Source organism: Numenius arquata, chromosome 10, assembly GCF_964106895.1.
Source record: "Numenius arquata chromosome 10, bNumArq3.hap1.1, whole genome shotgun sequence".
NCBI lineage: Eukaryota > Metazoa > Chordata > Aves > Charadriiformes > Scolopacidae > Numenius > Numenius arquata.
The window spans coordinates 23,497,726-23,517,808 of record NC_133585.1 but is presented as its reverse complement, the minus strand read 5'-3'; the positions used below and the strand labels follow the sequence as shown (position 1 = coordinate 23,517,808).

General features: G+C 46.7%; 1 protein-coding gene across 1 annotated transcript in view; it reads left to right on the top strand.

Moving 5' to 3' along the window:
• The window catches only part of AFF1 (ALF transcription elongation factor 1), a 100,525-nt gene extending 87,694 nt beyond the window's left edge, over positions 1-12,831 (top strand). Inside the window, exons 13-21 of the mRNA XM_074154238.1 lie at positions 2,118-2,364; positions 3,380-3,471; positions 4,444-4,507; positions 5,359-5,495; positions 6,409-6,480; positions 7,095-7,188; positions 7,291-7,334; positions 8,726-8,955; positions 9,779-12,831. Coding sequence (XP_074010339.1) covers positions 2,118-2,364; positions 3,380-3,471; positions 4,444-4,507; positions 5,359-5,495; positions 6,409-6,480; positions 7,095-7,188; positions 7,291-7,334; positions 8,726-8,955; positions 9,779-9,900 — 1,102 coding nt within the window. The 3' untranslated portion in view covers positions 9,901-12,831. The remainder of the gene's footprint in view (positions 1-2,117; positions 2,365-3,379; positions 3,472-4,443; positions 4,508-5,358; positions 5,496-6,408; positions 6,481-7,094; positions 7,189-7,290; positions 7,335-8,725; positions 8,956-9,778) is intronic.
• The last annotated feature ends 7,252 nt before the right edge of the window (positions 12,832-20,083 follow it).

Genomic DNA, 20,083 nt, shown 5'->3' with positions numbered 1-20,083 from the left:
CCTTAATTGGACAGGTCCTGATGAAAGAAAAAAGGCCGGTGTGAATGCTGGTACCGTCTGCTCCCTCAGCTGCTTTTGCTGTCACCGGTTACAGGCTTTGCATAGCACTTACCGGCTGGCTGCTGGTGCACACGGGGGCTGTGCTGGGTGGGACCTGTCTTCTCCCAGCTGAGAACACAGAGGTGGATGTGATGGGTGTTGCAGTGCTCTGTTTTCTCGCCCTGCTGCCGTGCGAGGCTGCTAAACTGGGGTGCTCCAGAAGCACGTGGATATGCAGCTCTCCCTTTCTGTAACCAAAGCAAGATGCCACAGCGCCGATAGGCTTTCTGCTGTCACTGCCCAAGTTTGTGTAGAGGTGAAATGGGGAAAGCCCAGTCCAGAAAACGGATTTGCACATATAGGTGGGTGGGGAACATTTCCCTTTCCCACTGCAGTCATCTTGTTGTCTTTGCCGTTTATGGCTGTGACCTAAAGGGCACACAACCAGTGTGCCTTTTGAATTGTGGCTCTGTCTGGAATTTCAGGTGACCTTTATGGCCAGGAATTTCTCATTTATTCCCGCATAGCATTTGCAGTGCTTCTGGTAGATCTGCTGCAACTTACCCCGTAATTTGCATACCTGTGTAGTGCCAGCATTTTGGCTACATCTTTGTTAGGGCACATGCTTCCAAGGGCATGTCTTCCCATGGGCAGTGTTCCTGAGAGCGGAGGCTTGTGCATCAGTCATGGGCTGCTGCGCTCAGTTCCTGCTTGCTTGTGGCTTGCATTTGAGGGATTGACTTGGATTGGTATGTAGCGTTGAGGTTTGTGTCCTGACAATATGAGTAAACTGCTTTTCTGCAGAGAAAACACTGATGTACTCTTAAACACTGAGGCGTTGGGGCTAGCATCTAGTTGGGTGAAGGGGTATTTCAGCTGTGGTAGTAATGGAAGGGCTTCAATTTTGGGGTATGTTCCTCGCTTTTTCTCGGTGAAAATGAGCACCCCTTTTAGCCACGTTCTGGCTTTCGGAGGGGGAAGGGTAGGATGCGTTTTTGGAGGGAGCGGGCTCTGGATGAGGTGAGGGGATGCTGCCGTGCTCTGTGTGAAATAGTCCTCTCTGAAGCCATACCAAGGTAGCGAAGCTGGGGAGCATGTGTGCAGTGAGTAGGGACTGAGTGCACCATGGGAAAAGGAGGCTGTGGAAGAGGGGAGAGGACTGTCCCATGGACAGCAGAGTGAAGCAAGATGTGCAACGTCACACTTCAGTCTTCTCAGTGGGTTGAACTTAATTTCCTCCTCTTCTGATGTTGCAGTCCATGAGTTGGGATTCACTGCTCAGTGTTTTCTTGGAAACTTGGAGAAGCTGAATAAAAACGGTGTAAATGAGCAGTAGTGAAACAAGGTTTGGAGCTATTTGGTACTGCTTAGAGGTGCCAGAGTTCCCTTGTAATCCTAACTCCAGATGATCAGAAATCTGATATGCCACCGTATTATTAAATGTGATAGCCTCTGCCATTATAAAGCCTCTTCATTTTAAGTCTCTCTCACTTGAATCCCCTCAACTTTATAAGTGTGATCTAGTTGAGCTGGCAAGTCTTTAAGGAACAACTCAGTGTAGTTCTGTCAAAGCACACAGAGGATCAAGTGTTAGGGTGAGTATCTCTGACCGTAGAAGATTATCTTCTACCATACTGGGGAGAGAGAGGCAGCGCTGCAGTTCCTTTGCCTTGTTGGGTGGCTTTTCCCTGGGACTGTAGTTGCTGCAATTTCCTCTCTCCCTCTTTCAGTGAAAAGGGGCTGTGTCGGAGGGATGCCTTTTTTGCAACATCCTGGTATTCTGGTTGCAAGTGTTTACTCCAAGGACAAGTCCTGAGGATTGAAAAGCAACTTGAAAAGTACTTGAAAAGCAACTCTCTTGTCTGCTGTTGGCAGCCGAAGATGCGGTATCTAATGCACGATGAAGGCCCTGAAGTTTCATTTTGCTTTTGTTGGGTTCTTTGTGTTAACAAGTCATCTTCTGCTTCCAGAGAAATTTAAACAGAATTGGTAGATGAAGTAACTAAGTTTTTAAAAAATCCCAACTTTATATGTACGCTATATTCAGCCCTGTTGCTGAATTTGCTTCCCATCTCCAGAGCACCAAAAGCTTCATCTGAAACGCAGAAGAAAGATCTCCTGCTACCCCCACCTCTGCCACCCATGTCTCCTGCACATCCTGCACCAAAGTCAGCCAAGATGGCCCAAAAGAGACCCAGGAGTGAGACCGGTGAGCTGCCTATCATGGATAACACTGCCCAGAACAAGAGCAACCACAAGGGTCCTTTGCTCCCCAAGCACAGGAAAGTGGAGAGTGATCACGCTGAACTGTCGAAGGGCATCAAGGTAGGTATCTGTTGTAACTGGCGGGATGTTTCCTGCAACCTGTGGGTGCTGTGTGATTCTCTTTAGAAACATCCTCTGAGGATATTAAAAAGGAAGGAAGGTAAACCAGCCACCAGAGAAAGCTCTTTGAAGCATTTTTGCCCCTTTAATGGCAAAGTATGTGACTGTATGTTGCTAGCTCGAAAGCCTGCCTTGTACCTTCTCTGCTGGCTTTCCATCCTCTGTTTTCATTTCACCCGTGCAACATAGTGAGAAGGGGTGACCACGTAAAAACCAAAGGCAAGAGAATCATGTCTATGGAAGTAACTGTTTCTGACTGTAGGCAACTCCGACCATATATTGGCATAAAAATGAGTGTGTTTACAAAAGCAAAGAGTGGATTGCTTAAAAATAACAAACAAGCAACCTGTGCTTTTGACTGCAATCTGGATATAAGGTTTTCTAGCTTGCTTACAAAACTGTTAATGATCCTTGCAGCTGGATCTTTGCATTTTGGAGTCATAAATTTCAATTATATTGCTGTTCGCTGGTGGCTGGGCTTGTGTGGTCTAGGATGTTGTCGTATGTGTTAAGCCAGACTCTGCACGCTGTATTAGCTGGCTTCTGACTGCTTGCTTTTCCCTGATAATGTAATCTCCCTGATGGAGAATCAGCAATTGCTGTGTGGTTAAGCTGGAAGTAAGTGTGAACCCATTCCTGCCTGGGCTAGTGGCCATGAAAAATGGGCTGCTTACAGCCTTGCTGCTGGCTTAGCCGTTATGCTCCTTAATTTCTCCATACTTGGGAAAAGTGTGAATGGTATTAAGCCTTACTAGCAGTCAGGTAAGAAGCCAAGTTTGGTTTCCATTATTGGAGGGGGTGCTGAGGAAGAAGGTAAGAAGAGCTGGAGAGCTGGAGCATAAACTATGCCTGGGACAAAAAAAGGTTTTCTCTTGAAATTTAGGAAAGCCAGGCTTTGGAATTGGTTTAGACGTGTCTCTCTAGCCAGCTTTCTCTCTGCTCTATGGTTTTTCAGGGATCTGTAGGGGATGTCACAAATCCTTTCCCAGTGCCTTCTGTGCCAAATGGTACCTCCAAGTCAAGCAGACCTCAGTTCAACTTCGAAAAGTAAGTTTTTTGTTTTACAGCCCTTGACTACTTTCTGAAGACTCCAGGCAAGGCTGGCCCTGCAGCCACCCTGGCTTCTGCTTCTTAATGAGCATTCTTTTTTTGGGAGGAAAGAGAGAGGAAGAGATGTCTGAGACGTCCTTGTACTGCCTTCTTATGTGTGGGACTTACCCAACCCAACCGTTCCAGCCATCTCGTTGGAACGGTTCTTGGTTTGAGGGAAGCTACTCTGGAAATTCAGTACTTTTTAACTCTGAGAGGAGGTTTCTTGTGCCTGCCTCCAAGGGGCGGGTTTTGATTTGTCTGATTCTTGACAAGTGGCAAAGTCCTCTGTGACAAGGTGCTTGGCAGGCAAGTGACATGAGAGGGCATGACTCTTTATTTGCTCATTTTGTTAGTGCACGGGTGGCTGTGTGCCATTTGCACAGTGAATAGATGATCCCAGTGCACAGAAATGTGTGTCTTGATTGAGACCAAGCCCTGCAAAAGTCTTGGTGACCGTATCCCCTATAAGCAAATAACTTGAATTTGGTCTGAGATGAGTGTGTGGTACTGCGTTTACTGTATGTTTCAATCAAGATGTAGTTGTGGTGTTGTACTTGAGGAAGGGTAGGAGATGACATAACTACTGTCTTCGCATGGGAGCAGCAAAGTGAACTTCGCCTCACAGTAGCCTAATCCTCTGGTGGTTTTTAATTTCAAATTGTAAGTTTTCAATGTTATTGTAACACGCACGTTTTTTAAGAAATCAGTTCATTTTATCTGTGCATTCAGCTGCTGTGTATTTCTGAGGAGGCAGACAACATTCATTTAGTGACTACCATAATTGTAACGTGTTTGATAAGGCTATACCAGACTTACCAAAACAGGGTGTTTGGACTCGTAGCATCCTCTAGATATGAAGGTACAATTGATAATTATCCTACCCTTTTTCTCTGTTTTCTGTTTTTCCTCTCTCTGTCCCCAATTCAGACAGCATCCGATGGAGCACTACATCGAAGAGGCCAAGAGGCTGAAGCACAAAGCTGATGCAATGGTAAGTCTTGGCCCTGTGCTAGAAATGGTAACCAGCTCTTGCATTCAGCCCTGATACCTGCGTGCATGTGAGTAAGATTTGCTGGCTAACATGACATACATAACATTCCATACTTGGAGTATGTTCAAGTCCTATGTGGGGAGGCTGTCTTTAGTTGACAAGTGTTCAGACGTTTGCCTTTGTTACAAGGACTTCTAGAGAATATGCCTAGAGAATAGGATTCAGAGCTGACGTTGTCGGAGCTTAGCAGGCCTGTTTGCTTTGCAGAGCTATCCCAAAGTCCTTGGAAGATACAGGGAACAGTTAGTTTTAAGACAGTTTACTCTGAAACGTCAGGATCCTGATGGTGATTGTGTTTCTGGTGAACAAGACTTGGAAGTGCCCTTTGCAGAACAGAACTGGCTTTCTTCACTGTGTGCAGTTTAACAGCGTGCGTGAACGAACATATTTTTTTGCTGATTATGGCTCCTTCAGATGATGTACATTTACTGCTTGCAATTTACTTGTGAAAATGAAGTGAGGAAATACTGCAGTGGGAAAGCCTCATCTGCCTCTCATGAGGCAGGCCTCCAAGACCAGACAAAAATATCCAAAAAATGTGAAGATAATAAGTTCCTGGAGGAAAACTTTGAGCAAAAGGAAGAGATACACGTAGCCAGAGCACACAAAGCTGATGGCTGGGACCACATTAGGAGTTCTGCTGCGAACCCTTTAATTATCACCCTGAGGCCTGACCTGCATCTTTTTCTTTCTTCGAATCCTGCCTGACTAGGGAGAAAAAAGGAATCCAGGTACACTTGAGAGAAGTAGTTTTTGTCTTAGTCTAAAAATGAGAATTTTCTTCCCCATAGACCGACAAGACTGGAAAGGCTTTGCAGTACCTAGATGCTGCCCTTTCCTTCATTGAGTATGGGATTGCCTTGGAATCGGATGCAGCCGCACCAAAATCAGCGTACAGCATATTCAGCGATACCATCGATCTCATCAAGTAAGCTGTTCTCAAAGTGTGATGGTCAGGCAGGATGTTTGGAGGGGAAGGGTTAATTGCGTTGCTTGTTTGCAACTGTGGCAGCTCTGGATTCCCACCATGGAGCCGAGCTGGGGTTGCTGTACAAGCACCAGAGAGACAGACCATCCAGAGGCACCCAAGACAAATCCTTTGAAAAGTTTCAGCATTGCTTATCAGAAGTAGGCATCGTGTCCTCCTCAGCATTTGAGCCTTGCAGCTGAGGTACACTAGAGGATGCTGGTTATGACAATCAAGGACGTGAAGGAGTGTTTACTTTATCCAGTTCTGAAGTTGCTTTTGCGTGTGACCTCAGTAGTATTTCAGTTAAAGAAAGCAAAGCAAGAGTATAGCGTGTGGAAGAACAGTTTGTGCCCCAAAGGTCTTGCAGCTTGATTGAAGGCAGACCTTAATGATTTCTCGCACGGATCTTCCTACCAGTACACTTTATTGGGGTCTCTTTTGGGAACCTTCCCATTTAGTTTCACAGCCACAGTAGATGTATGTAGAGAATATGACATACGCAGGCAGCACAACCCAAGGAACCCTGTATTGGATAGAAGAGAGACAGGTATTGATTTCTTGAATCAATATTCACCTTCAGTAGCGGGGGTGCCTCTTCCGGGCCCCAGGCCTGTAGGTAGAGTGTAGTCAGTGTCAGAGGAGAGTGAGTCGCATAAGGGGCCACATCTGTTCCTGCTGCGTGGAAGACAAGGCGTTTTGAGTCCTCTGCTCAAGTTCATACAAAGCACTGGGTGCCAGGACTAAGAAGTCAGGGCAGGTTTCCTGCCTTTTGGATCAGTGTTTGAGACAACAGCATGCACTGGTTTTTCATAAACAGTGGGACTTCAGAGCACTGATGGCTGACAAGATTCCGTTTATTTTGTTTCCTTAGATTCATCATGACACTGAAATCCTTTACGGACTCATCAGCATCTTCACGTGAAAAAATCCTTGCCGTGTTATGGTGCGTAACTGTTTTTCTGTGACTTTGTATTCTGTTTTTAGACTTGGTAGTGTGAAAGACCCATTACTTTCAGGGGCAAAGGAATGAGTTAAATGGGGGTCAGAGTTCTACAAGGAAAAGAACCCACAATATGAAAACCAGAATGAACTGGAACATCTCTGAAGTGAGCTGGGTTATCACAAGGGACTAGACGTGGAAGGCACGGGCTCTAAAATTTGACCTGACGGTAACTTCAGAACGCATAAGGGCTTTCACCTAAGGTGAAAGAATGCAATTTGGCTGCCCACATTTGAGCCATGTAACTGAAGCTGTAGGTGAACATAGCTGAGGTGCTTCTGGACAGGGGCTTAGTCAGCCTGTGGCACCTATAACAGGCTGGGCACTTGTTTGTATAAAACACCAGAAATGGCCCTTCCTCCTTTTGTTTTTTTTTCCCCTTGTGATTTTTTCACCAGGCCCTTTTTTTAAGATGAGCAGAAGGAGGAGAAATTCTGGGGTTTCTTGACTTTGCAGTACAGCCGACATGTGCCTGCCTCTGTCCCACAAGGCTGGTGACTGCTGAGCAGGCAGCAGGGAGTGTGAACACTGATGCTTGGGTGTGTTTCTGTTCACAGCATGCGCTGCCAGTCCATTCTGCACATGGCAATGTTTCGTTACAAAAAAGACACTGCGATCAAGTATTCCAGGATCCTGAATGACCACTTTAAGGTAGGGCACGTGTATTCCTAAGCTGCCAGCTGGGTGGCTGCAGTAGTTACTGATGTCGGTTGAATAGCCCAGACCTGACAAGAGTTCTGTTCCTTGCTGCAGAGTTCTTCCAGAGTAACACAAGCACCTTCTCCCTGTGTTGCAAGGTAAGATTTAAAAATACACCCGTTGTGATGTGTCTGTAAGGGTGTGAGTGAGAACAGTAGCCGGAGTCTTTGAGTTGCAAACTGCATTTGAGAGTGTCTCACCACTCGCTCGCTCTTTCTTGCCACCTGAAATCCTACTGTTAGGGGGCAAGAGTATGTTTCTGCTCCCTCCTTCCTGTCTTTTCTCATTGGAAAGGGCTTTTTTTGTTTGTTACGAGGTCCAGAGTTACCGCGTATCAAGCAAAGGAGTTCTCCCCCAGAGAAGTGGGTCAGAGGAGCAAGGAAGGCATCGTCACTGTGCTGTTTCAGAGCCCCTATTGTCGTCTTTGTTTTGTTAGAGAATCCTCCAGACTTCATGGGATACCATCCCCATCTCCCTGGCCACTGTCCAGTAGGTTTATGCCTTCACCTGGGGTAGCATAAGTTTGAGGTGATACTTCAGTATTTTTTCTCTTTAGCTCAGTTACCAACTAAGAAAAAGAAATTAATTTTCTAATTTGTGAGTTCCTGAGCATTTTGTCCTTTCTATGTACCTGCCGCGGTGTTGCTGTGTATGTGGCAGCAAAAGTAAAGGGCAGGCTGTCACATAAGGGTATTTGACCCGATGTGCAGCAGCCTGGGCCTGTGTTTTTATGAAAGAGAAGAGAGAGAAAGAGTTTTTCTGTGTGCTGTGGTAATTGCATTTGGCAGGTAGGTACCTGGCTCCACATCTGTCCCTTTTAAACTCTGCGGCTGAGAGAGGGTGTTTAGTGATGCTGAAATCCCGGTTATTTATCTGCCACCTTGCACAGTACAGTTTATTGGGAAGTAAATGGTATCCCAGGAGCAGCGGTGGAAGCCCACTTCTAGCAGTGACTAACATCAGGTTGGCTGACGTGGTAGGGGTGAAGCGGTGTGATGAAGCCAGCCTGTGTCTGGAAGGCGGGCAGCTGACTGCGTGTAGCTTCCCGTGGTCTATAAATAAGCGTGTGTAGGCTGACCTGGCTATTTTGACTAGCTGTCAGAAAGCTCCAGCCTGCATATGTGGCAAGCTTCAGCACGCCTGAAATGGAAATCATTAGGAAAAAACACTTCAATAATCTGGTGGAGGCTTCTACAAGCAGGTGTACATGTTGGAAGGTGAATGGGTGGCCCTTTCTGGTGTCTGCTCCTGCGTTTTCTTTTGTCAAGAGGAGTGGAGTCCTTAGAGTTGCAAAACGCTTCAAAAACCTTTGGCCTTGCGCTCGGAGGACAATGACTTGTTATGTAGCTGAACACATCTCCGTTTTCAACACTCCACTCCATACTGCAGGCCTGGATGATACCACTAGCTCCTGGCTAGTGGATAGTCTTGTGGCAAGACTTTTAACTCTGAGGTTGAATGTTTATGACGGTGTTTGTTTCTCCTGCAGAAGCACAGGCATACCTTCTCCTCTTTCTCCAATGCCCTCTCCTGCCAGTTCTGTGAGTTCTCAGCCAGGATCGAATGCTAGCAACTGCAGTGGCAACAGCATTGGCTCTTCTGTCACTGTCCCCTACAATATCCCAAGCATCACCTCTTCCTACGTCAACATCACTTCCTATATCCTCTATGCATATGATATTTGGGAACAGGCTGATGCACTGGCCAGGAAGAATAAGGGTAAGTTTTTGCCCTCTGGTTTTCTGTCTTACGTGTTGTGGTTATGTGCATGTACTTGCTTCAATCCTAACACTAAGCGTAGCAAACACCATACCTAAAGATGAAAGCATTCAGTATGTTGAAATAGACAGCTATGGCACATTGGCAGGTTGTTGGCAGAGATACTTGATGGTGATATATCGATGAGATTGTCTTGGCATCCTCAAATGTCTAAGAGCTAAGGGATGAGGGTATCAAGTGCAGGAAACCAGCCAACTTGTTTCATTGTTACACAAGAAGTTAAATCTGCCTGGGATGCCCAGCGATAAGCAACCTAAATCTGAGCTGTATACCCTGGCAAGCTCTACAACTTTTTAAAGCTGTTCAGCTGAGAAAACATGATGTCTCCAAGGTCTGAGGGTGGATGAAGGAAAGGGAGCAGTCCAAGGACAGCTGTGTGTGCTTCCGGCTATTGCTCAGAAAGACACTCAAATTTGGTGTGTGTTAAAATCTGAGGGAAGCACGCGGCTCGTGTGTGAACACCCAAACTTTTGCCCACCTATCGTGGAGTCTCAATATCCTTTTAAAGCTGTCAGCTGGGGAGGCAGTTCAGTGTGTGTACGCGAGTGTGAGTGCATTTTACTGTCCTGTGCCCTGCCTCCTGTGCTTGTTACACTTCCCAGCCTTCTAGTGTTGCTGAGATCTCTGCATTAACACTGTGTTTGATGGGACTTGCCGACTGACAGCACGCTGCTGTTGTCGCTCCTTCTGCCCCCTTGCCTGTCAGATGTGCCTGTTGTGTGAAACCAACCAAATGTTTTCTCTCTCCCTACCCTTTTTCCAGAGTTTTTTGCCGAACTCAGCGCAGCGACGTGCGCTCTGGCACTGAACAGCAGCATGACCGAACTGGTACACTACACCAGACAGGGTTTACAGTGTCTGAGACTGGAAACAAATACGCCTTAACTGGTGCTCAAGGTGGTTAAGTACCTTGAACTTTTTTGCACTTTTGAAGCCTCAGAAACAGTCTGACTTGTTGACTCGTTGGATACAAAGCACCTGCAAGGGAAAATAAATCAAGGTGGAAGGGATCTGGTTACACTGGAAAAGCTTTGAACTGTGTTTTTAGGGTAGCACTTTTGCTGCCTTGAAAAAGAAGAGCTGGAGGAAAGCCTCAGCATTGGTGGCACCTTCCTTTAAAGCGACAAAGTGCAATGAATTGTCTGAATGGCTCAATGTATTGATGGTCAATAAACATTTCTATTACAAATAACCAGCAGGACAATAATCACACATGAAGAAGTGCCGACAAGAAGGAAATCTGCCTCCAGAGGTTATTAGGCAACATCCCACAGTCTGCAGCAGCTGTGTGCCCAGAAGACATGTCAAAGTGTTTCTGCAAGCACGGATGCAATCTTTGGTGTCTTTGTTCCTTGGATGGCAAGTAGCAACCTCAGGAGCACCGAAGAGCATTATGTTAGAATCAAAACAGTCAAAAGTGGTCTGCCCTGCCTGCTTTCCAACTTTACCCTCTTGCCTTTTTCTGCCAGCTGCTGCCCTGAAAATCGAGGGAAAGCCACTGCCTTCAGTGCTGCAAGTTCACTTTTTAAGTCATCGCTGCTTTGGTCCTCCTCCTTGCCATGCGCCCACACACACACACCCCCCTAGCACTCAAACTGTGTTACTGAGGGTCTTGCTTGGTTTAAGCCTTTTAAGTCAAATGCAGCTGGGACGGCAAAATGAGCAGGTGTGGTTGGAAACAGCTCTGCCTGTCTTCTGTGGTGGAGGGACGTCACTCACATGCAGGACTCCTTGTCCGGTTGCTTTTTGTCCTTTTGATGGGTGGGGGTGGAGAGCTCTACTGGGTCACTGGGATTGCTTGGACGTTGTTCTGAGTCTGAGAGCTTACGTGGGGAGAAATCGCTTCTGTTTAAGGGAAGACTAAGTGGCTGAATGTGGAACATAAGACAAATTTTGCATTTGGATATTTGCCTGCGACCGTTGCTGGTCTCAGTGAATATCTAAGAGCAGGATTTGGTACCAAAGTAGGACATCCTTCATGTGGGAGACAGCTCACATGCTCTTTCTCAGCCAAACTACAGGATGGGCCCAGCAACTTAGAAATCTGTCAAGGGAACGTGAAAGGGACTCATTAGCTGTTTGCAAGCATTTTTTCCTTGTCAGGAGCTACATTTTTGAAATTGCTATTGTGCAGGTGACAGTAACAGTGAAGGCAGCATCCTCAGCATTTGTGTATTCAGTAAGAGGACACCCTTCTCTACCCAAAGATTTCCTGTTTGGTGACAACAGCGTCCTGCCAGCCTTGTATCTAATAGTGTGCCTTAGCCCCCAGTCCCCTTTTGCATCCCTCGCCCTATCTCTGACAGGCCTGTGGGAGCGGCAAAGAGAAGGATGGTATCCCAAAATTATTGTGGGGAAGAATTAGCTCCCTTTTCCACATACTTTCTGGATGGAAGGGGCAGGTCTGCACGTGTGCAGTGGTCCCCGCTTTGTAAAACACCTGCTCGTGGGTTTTGAGGCTCATGAAAACAGATACTAAAAAATGCCAGCAAAAGGTCTGTGTTTCCAACAGTAGTTTCTGTAGAAATGGCTCCAACTCCGGGGAAGCCTGTAGTCATTTTGCCTCTGGGAGGAGCTGGCAGGAGCGTGCTGCAACTCTGCCCTAGTCCCAAGCACAAGGGAGCTCTCCTCTCCTGTCCCCTCCTCTGGCAGCACAGGACTCCCGGGACCCTGCCTGGGTCTTTCTGCACCTTCCAGGGACTGCCCTTTTATGTGCACTTTAGTAAAAGCCGTAGTGCGTTTCAGGGATAAGCTGTCCTAACCAGTGGGAGGAAGGTCCATGTCCCCACCTCCCCGTTTTACCTATCAAACTTTACCTGCGCTCCTTCTCCCTGGGGGAGCGACTGCTCTGAGTAAGGCAGGGAAGAGAGAGGCTCAGCATGAACTATTGTTTTCTCAGGAAGCACGGGGATGGCCAGCCAGCCTGAAGGCTTGATGTGCACTTTGAGCTCAGTTGCAGACTAGCGGGTTGATGCCGCCTTCTGACTTTGTCTTCAAACACAGCTATGTTTAGGATCCCCAGATGAGGAGGAGGAAGGAAGGAAGCAAGCTTTATTGAACCTGAAAACCGCTGTGGGAGTCTGCGAGAACTGTAGCAGAGTGTCAGGGGAAAGCATAAGGTGAAGCAGGGACAGGGGTCCCCCCAGAACTTTCATTTGCCTACACCCATCTCCCTCCCTGCTGCCAGGCCAGGTTCCCATCGGAGAGTCACTTGCTCACAGCTTGCCCGCCACAGGGGGACCTCCTGCTGCAACCCGTGAGGTGCCACTGCCCCCATCCCGCATCCAGCTTGGTGCAGCCTGCGCGTACACCAGGTCCTGTCCTTTTCTGTCCTTTGGGCGATTTGCTGCCCAGATAGTGATAATCTGCTGCCCTGCTCCTAGGAAAGTTCATAGAAGGGCATCGGGTGAGCAAAGTCGCTAAGAAGACCCCCAGCAGATGAACTACTGGCATTTGCTTCTTTACACTTGGGAAAAGGCAGCATGTGCTCTGGCACCGTGCAGAGGTGGTCCTGAAAGGGCTGCTCCCAGGGCCAACTCCCCTGGGCTTCAGAGAAAACCAGAAGTTTTTTGACAGTTCCTGTCGCAGGTGTGTGGGGGGCTATTTGGGGGCGCTCATTTCAGAAGCCATCTGTGGAAGCATCGGTACCAAGCTACATAGCAGGAAGCTATGTTTTGTTTCAGGTCATGGAGAAGACTGTTTAAATAATAGGTAATTTTTAAAAAGCCATCGTGTTTCAACCTTGAGCCAGGTCAGAGGCCTGCAAAGGGTTAGGAAAGATGCTCATCGTTTTCACTTGGGTCTGTTCAGGCCTTTAAAAAAAAAAAAGAAAACCAAAACCAAATAAAAAGCCAAACAAACCCAAACCAAAACATAACAGTAGAGGAAGTAGCATTTGCCACAAGGAAAGAAAACCATGAATCCAAGGAAAAAGGTGGTGGTTGAGTCCCAGGAGGAGAGGAGGCAGCTATGGTGGCAAAGCAGCATCATTTCCATGCAATATTTACTTAGAAGAAGTAATACCTGTGTTGAAATTGTCAAATGTTCTGTTTTTAAGATGCCATTTATTTAATAGTGGAAAACGCCACTTCCATGGAGATAGAGATCTCTTCTGTAACTGAAAGTCAAAGTCTGACTGCAATGTTCTTGATTTTGATTTTGTCCTCTCCCCTCCCTCTTGGTTCCCATTATCAATCTGTACATCTTAAACTTATTTTGGGGGTGTATGTCCCTCTTGTAAATAACTTTCTCTGCCCTGTGTGTGATGGAGTTTCCAAGATGGTCAATTCATTTGTGGGGAAATAAACAATAAATGAAGTAGCCGATGTGTTATGCATTGTTGCAGGAGTCCTTGTGTTCTCAGCTCCTTGTAGAGAAACTGTCATTTGCCTTTCCTCTCTGAATGGTCTTACTGTTTCCCTTCTGAATGAGGTTTAAATATGAATTTCTGTGCAAGAATTCTCTGTTTCAATTGCTCCCCTGTTTATCGCCCCTTGCCTGTTCCTTTAGGAAGAAGAATGGGTGCAAATCCAGATGCTCAGAGTGGCAGGAGGGTCACGACTCAAGACATCTGCCTCCTGTCCACCCGAAACAGATTCAAGGAAGACTGTGCTGGTGTCAGCCGCTGATGGACACCAGAGCCTGGCTCTGAGCGCTCGCTGACAGGAAAACCCCATGGGTTGGTTTCATGCAGTCAAACAAGTTAAATAAGAAAGTGAGGAGACAGGGCACAGAAATGGTGGTTGGAATGTACTGCTGTGCGTTTGCCACAAAGGTGTTGCAGGGCCCGGCCTCAGGTCTGGTCCATGGATACAGACTAGACAGGAGGAGCCGTGTTTGTGAATACATACACACACACACACACACACACACACATATATATATATAAAAAAATTAAAACACGAGTTTTGACTTGCTTGTCTTCAAGTTCTTCAGATGAAAGCGATGTTGGTCAGAATTGTAAAGCTGAAATTAAAAGAAGCTGCCTGGGGAGGGGGAACTTCTTGTTTTGCTGAGATGTCTCACCCTCCTTGTGTGCTCTGTTCACACACAGTTGCAGGAGCACAGCCCCTGGGTGCAGCTTCGCTCACGGGGGGGGGTCGATGCGGCCGTGCAATTTGTGATTGTGCCGCACATCTGTCTTGGCATGTGGATGCATTTCTCGAAATTCAACAGCACAAACTTGTTACTCGCTTCACCTCATTGCCACCTTTTGAGGGCAGATACAAAAATGTTGTGTTTCAAGTTTTTTGACCTTGAAGTTTGAAATTCAGGTGTCCATCCTGATGAGCATGTGATGCTGGGATTCATCTGTAAGTACTACTTTGGCAAAATATTCAAGCATGTTTCCAAATCCGATTTATTGTGCCTGAGGCTGGGTATGTTTTACTGGGCAAGTGTCCTTGGAAGCTCTCGATACCTGGTAGGTAGGTATTTTCCTTCTTTTCCTCTCTCCTCATGACTGCACTCATCATAGTCCGGTGCCGCCCCCTGTTTCTTGGTTTATAATATGAAAAAGAAGACAGAATTAGTCCTTTGTTTTACCGGTTCCTTTTGTCTGACAGCTTTGACCTTCCTTCAGTGAGGATAACTTTAATGAAGGGCAGTAATTAACCTTCCGCTAAAAGCCAGTCATTGGGTGTGAATCGGCACCACACGTGGATCTCAGCCTAAGTCCAAGGGGCTGGAGCTCGTGCCCTGGCTAACGACTCCAGCAGAGCCGTGCTGGGTGTTTCTGTAGCCACGAGCTTTACAGAGCAGGGCAAGCGAACGCCCACATGAGCTTTCCTTTTTTCCCCTTGGACAGGCTGTGGTGGAGGGAGTGTTGGCGTGCCTTGGAGCAGGGTTGGTGCCAAGGTGAAAGGGGCTTTGCCTAAAAGCTGGAGTGTGCGTGTGTGTGCGCAGGCACACAGGCAGGAAAAGGCAATGCGTGGAGCAGAGGGGCTGGCCCTCAGGGGAGCCTGAAGTTGTAGAGCTTTGGTGGTAATTGGATAAGGGGGATTATGGTTACCTGGCCTAGGGGTGCTCCAGCCACCCACGTCAGGTGGGGAGTGATGAAAAAGCAAGGGAACTTCAGCAGAGCCAGGGGTGAGGGACTGGGAAAGAAGAGGTAAGAGAGGGAGAGAGGCAGGGAGGTCTCTTGCAGGTGAAAGGAAGACCTTGGGAACCAAAAGGCAGTAGCAAGAGCGGCCAGGAAATGTGTGCAGGGGAAGATAATGTGCTTAGGATTCTTGGCCCGAATTAAGTCTGACCCGTCAAGCAAATGAAGACTCAAAAAGGTTTCTTGTTGGCTATTGAACCAGAGCCAAGCCTCGCTGCCACTTCCAGGAACAAGTAGAGCTGCATAGTTGCCTGCTTCGAGTGTTAATTTTCAGGACCATGAATTTAATAAGCATCAGAGAAATTCTCGCATGGGATGCTGCCAGGCAGCAGGGGTGCTCCAGGAGCCAGGCAGGCAGCCGTAGCTGTGCCTGTGTTCTCTTCATCACAGCCCAGTGGGCACGTGTCACCTTGTCTCTGTCAGGATGCTGGGTGCCACGTCACCTAACGCAGGTTGTGTGCACTCGTTGAAAGATCCATCACCCTTTCAGTGGAACACTGAGAGCAGGTGTGTATTTGCGTGGGCTCTTTGCTCGAAGTGATGGAACATGATAACCCCTGCAGCCCAGAGACGTCAGATGGCAGAAATGACACAGCTGCCTGTTAGCATGTGTGTGTGTCTGTGTGTGCGTGTGCTGGAAGAGCTATAAAATTAAACTGTCTGGAATCTGAGGAATTGCCTTAAAATGTTGTAAAGTGACAGCAACACCAACCTTGCTGACAGAGCCAGGAAAGAATTACAAGTACAAGTTTCATCTCCTGGCTAGGAGTTGGAACTTTATTTGCTGCCAGATCCGGTGGAGAGAACATGCAAAGCTTTAGAAAAGAAATACAGGTGTGGGAAAAGCAGCCAGCAAAAAATGTAAGTGGAGCATCTGGAATAAAGGACTTGGGTTTGCAAAAATGTGCCCTGCAGCGATGTTGACAGTAGTTTTAAAAGCAGTTTCAGCCTAAATGAAGATAGAAAGCCCCATTTAACTGTGGGAGTAACCCGGAGTTAGGGACTTTCCAGGCATTTGTTCTCATTAAGCTTCAGCAGGTGAATTGGCTGACCCTTTATTGCCCGATGACAACTTGTTTGTAAAATGAATCTCAGCGTCCTTTGGTGTTGGAGCCGTGGTCCCATCACACAAGATCAGGCTGAGCATCCTGCAGCTGTCTTCGCAGACAGAGCGGAGGACGAGCAGCGAAGGAGCTCAAGGCAACCGCTTCTGTGTCTCATTGTGGGTCAGGGCAGTTACGTTGGGCTGGAGCTGTTGGGAAGCGGTGCACTCAGTGTTGCATTCCGAGCACTCCATTTTGTTAAAGATAATCCTTGATTTACTCTGGAGCTTCGCTGAGCCGACCAGGCCTGCCCCCCCATTCCTCAGTGCTTGCTGTTTGTAGATATCCTTACCTCTTGATGTGAACGTTCTCACACAGCTCATTTCCAACTCCTGGGAGAGACGAAATCCCTCCAGAGTCAAAAAGTTGTTGCAAGTGGAGGTAAGACACAGAACTGGGGTCAGAATGTGCAGGCAGGTTGCGGGAAGGCAGATTTGAAGTAGGTGCACACAAAATTTGGGAGCAGCAGAGCAATTGTTGGGGCCGTGCAGAACAGCTGGAAGATCGATCAAGACTGATTTTGGAGCCCTTCTGAGCATGTCGCAGATCAAGCAAAACTTGATCAGAAATAAGACTGTGTTGCTTTAAGAATAAGATTGTTTCGAGCTGGCCGGACAGAAGGAAAAAAAAAACATTGTGTGTGTCTGTGAAGGTCAGGCTGGAAAACCGCCTGGAGGAGTGTGTGTAGAGAGATGTGGCTGAAAACAGTCGCGTTCCGTAAGAACGGGAGCGCTCACCCTGTTTGGCAAAACAGCTCAGAAACGAGCTCTATATATACAGCTTTGGGTGTGCGAGTAAAGTGCTGCTGCGGCTGCGGCTGCTTGCCGCACACAGTTGCGTCCTGATCAATCGCCGCCGCAAACTCCTGCCCCGCGTGAGGATCGTCTTTTTCAGCCACACGCAACCCGACGGGTGAGTACAGAGTTTTTTATTTCGTGGCCACAATTCCTTGTAAAAAGGAACAGTAACACCTGCTGAACAGGAGAGTTACAGGGTTGTGTTAGAAATGGGACAGACTGTATCGCCTGAACATAAATTATACTTAAAGGTTTTGCAACAAATTTTGTGCGCTGCCAGCTATGCTACTAGTGAGAAGCAATTATCTCAACTGTTATTACTAGCAAAGGAACATTGCAGTTGGTTCCCATCTGGGGGTACCTTTGATAGCTCACAATGGGAAAAAGTAGGAAAGCATTTACAAAATAGGAAAGAGCTGGGGGTTTATATCCCAGGATTGGCACTAGTGACCTGGCGTTTTTTATATTCGGCACTAGCTCAGTTAAAACCTAGTGAGGCTGTTGTAATGAAAGATACTGAAGGCAAAAACGTTTATAAGGATGTTGAGACTTCCTCACATGATCAAATTTCCGATTAATCCCTTTGACTCTGGTTCAGTCGACCCAGAAACTGAACCTGGTTTATATTCACCATTACCCCCCCCTCCCCAACTGTTGAATGTGCCGTTGTCAGAAAAGCAGCCTTTGCCAATCACCCCCCCAGCACCTACAAACCCCTTTTTGGAAACAGAATCCGTCAAGCTTCCAGCAATGCGAAAGTGCAAGGAAGGAGCTTTAAAAAAATGGGGATTTTTCTTTTGTATTTCCAGTGATATATAAAGCCAATTGCCCTCCTGCTCGTGAAGGATTACCTTACCAAGCTTTCAAAGAACTTTATATTATTGGGCTGCAGAGTTCATTTACAGTAGGCATTTTAGAAGTAGTAGGAAATGCTTATGTTACGTTACCATGGGATTGGAATGTATGAAATTACCAGTGTCTCTTCTAATACTTAATACACTTCATCAACCAGTCGTATTAATTGGACAGATTGAAGATAATGCTACGTTTTTTTATCTTGAATGGCTTTTCTTACCTAATACCTTGAGAAAGACTGTTTCTACCTTTTTGGATCTCCTTATCTGGCTGATAATGAAGGGTAGAACTAGTACCCAGGAACTACCAGGATATGATCCTGTTGATCTTTACCTACCTGTTACAGCACAAGAATATACCTTCCTATCTGAAAATTCTCTGCCATTTCAAATAGCATTGGCTGATTTTGTGGGCAGTGCTCATTTTTCTCTACCTTCTTGTAAGTTACTACAGCAACTGCAGACATTGTCCCTTTGTCCCAAGGAAATTATATCTCCTGTGCCTATTTCTGGGGCTCGCACTATATTTGTGGACGGGTCAGGGAAAACTGGAAAAGCTGCCATTGCCTGGCAGACAGACATGCAGTGGGAACATTCTGCAAGGACTTTCTCTGGCTCAACACAGCTAGTGGAGCTTGGGGCAATACTGCACGCTTTACAGATTTTTCCAAAAGAACCTCTGAACATTGTTTGTGGTTCTGAATACGTGGTAAACTTAGTGATGAAAATTCCTTTTTCCTTTATTAAGGAAGTGGTTAATAAAGTTCTTTTTCAGATGTTTTTGGCACTACAGCAAATATTGGAAGGTAGGCAAGATACTTTGTTTATTACACATACTCGTTCGCGTACCACCCTGCTGGGTCCTCTCACATTGGGTAACGCAGTTGCCGACTCTCTCACTGCGGCAGTACTTAAACTGGACTTTGCCCGTGCATCGCATTCCTTTTTTCATCAGAACGCACAAGGCCTGGGTAAACAATTTCAAATTCTTTTAACAAACACAGGCAAAAGACAATCCATGCCTGTCCCAACTGCCAGCACCACGCACCCTTGCCTGCTCAAACAGGGGTTGATCCTTGTGGCTTGTGATCTGATGATAATCTGGCAGTCAGATGTAACTCATTATTCTCCTTTTGGGCACTTGCAGTATGTTCATGTTTCTTTTCAGGCGCACTGTGTGCCTCTGCGCATACTGGGGAGAAAGGGCACAATATTCGTAGGTGTTGGACTCGCTGTTTTGCTATTTTGGGAGTGCCCAAGGTCATTAAGACTGATGACGGTCCCGGGTATGCTTCTCAAACTACCCATTCCTTTTTACAAGGGGGTATAGATCACAATTTTGGCATTCCACATAATCCCACAGGACAGGCTGTTGTCGAACGTAGTCATGCCGTGTTAAAACGTATGCTTCAAAAACAAAAAAGGGGGAATATGTCACCCCAGGAACAATTGGATAATGCTGTTTTCACACTTAATTTTCTGAGTATGTCATCATCTCTGGGGTGACTGACAAGTGCCATGGAAAGGCATTTTGCAATACCAGGTTTCATAAAATGCCCGAAAGTTCTATATAGAGACCCTTTGTCTGCTGTCTCCTGGAATGGACCAGTGGAACTGATAATGTGGGGGAGAGGGTTTGCGTGTGTTCTTCCAACAGGGCCACGTTGGCTTCCTGCTCGGCACGTCAAGCCCTATCATGAGCTGGACAACCGTCACAGAGAACCCTATACCACAGATGGACATGATGGATCTGAACAAGGACAAGAGAACTCAGAAATGGAAGAGACTCTGTAGAGATGACCCAATCACATGGGGAAAATTAAAACAACTACAACAACACGCCAGTACCATGATGGCAACTGTGGGTGCACCCCCAACCCCAGTTAACACCTTTTTGGCCTACCTACCAAGAGCAGCAACAGTACAGTAAGGTTTGTTTTGTTGTTGCACTTGATAAGCTGCATTGTGAGTGCTCAACATCTTTATTGGGCACATATTATAGATCCCCCTTTATTTAAACCCATAACGTGGTGGGATCCTGAAGTTCCAATATCTAATAACAACAGCAAATGGATAGGGGGAACATGGCTTCCACCAGCAGGTATTTTTAGAAAAAGGAAAGGATTGGATTGATAGTAATGATATGCATATCTATCACACGGACCTGCCACCTCTCTGTGTAGCTACTAAAAAGTTACCTGTCTCATGATGACT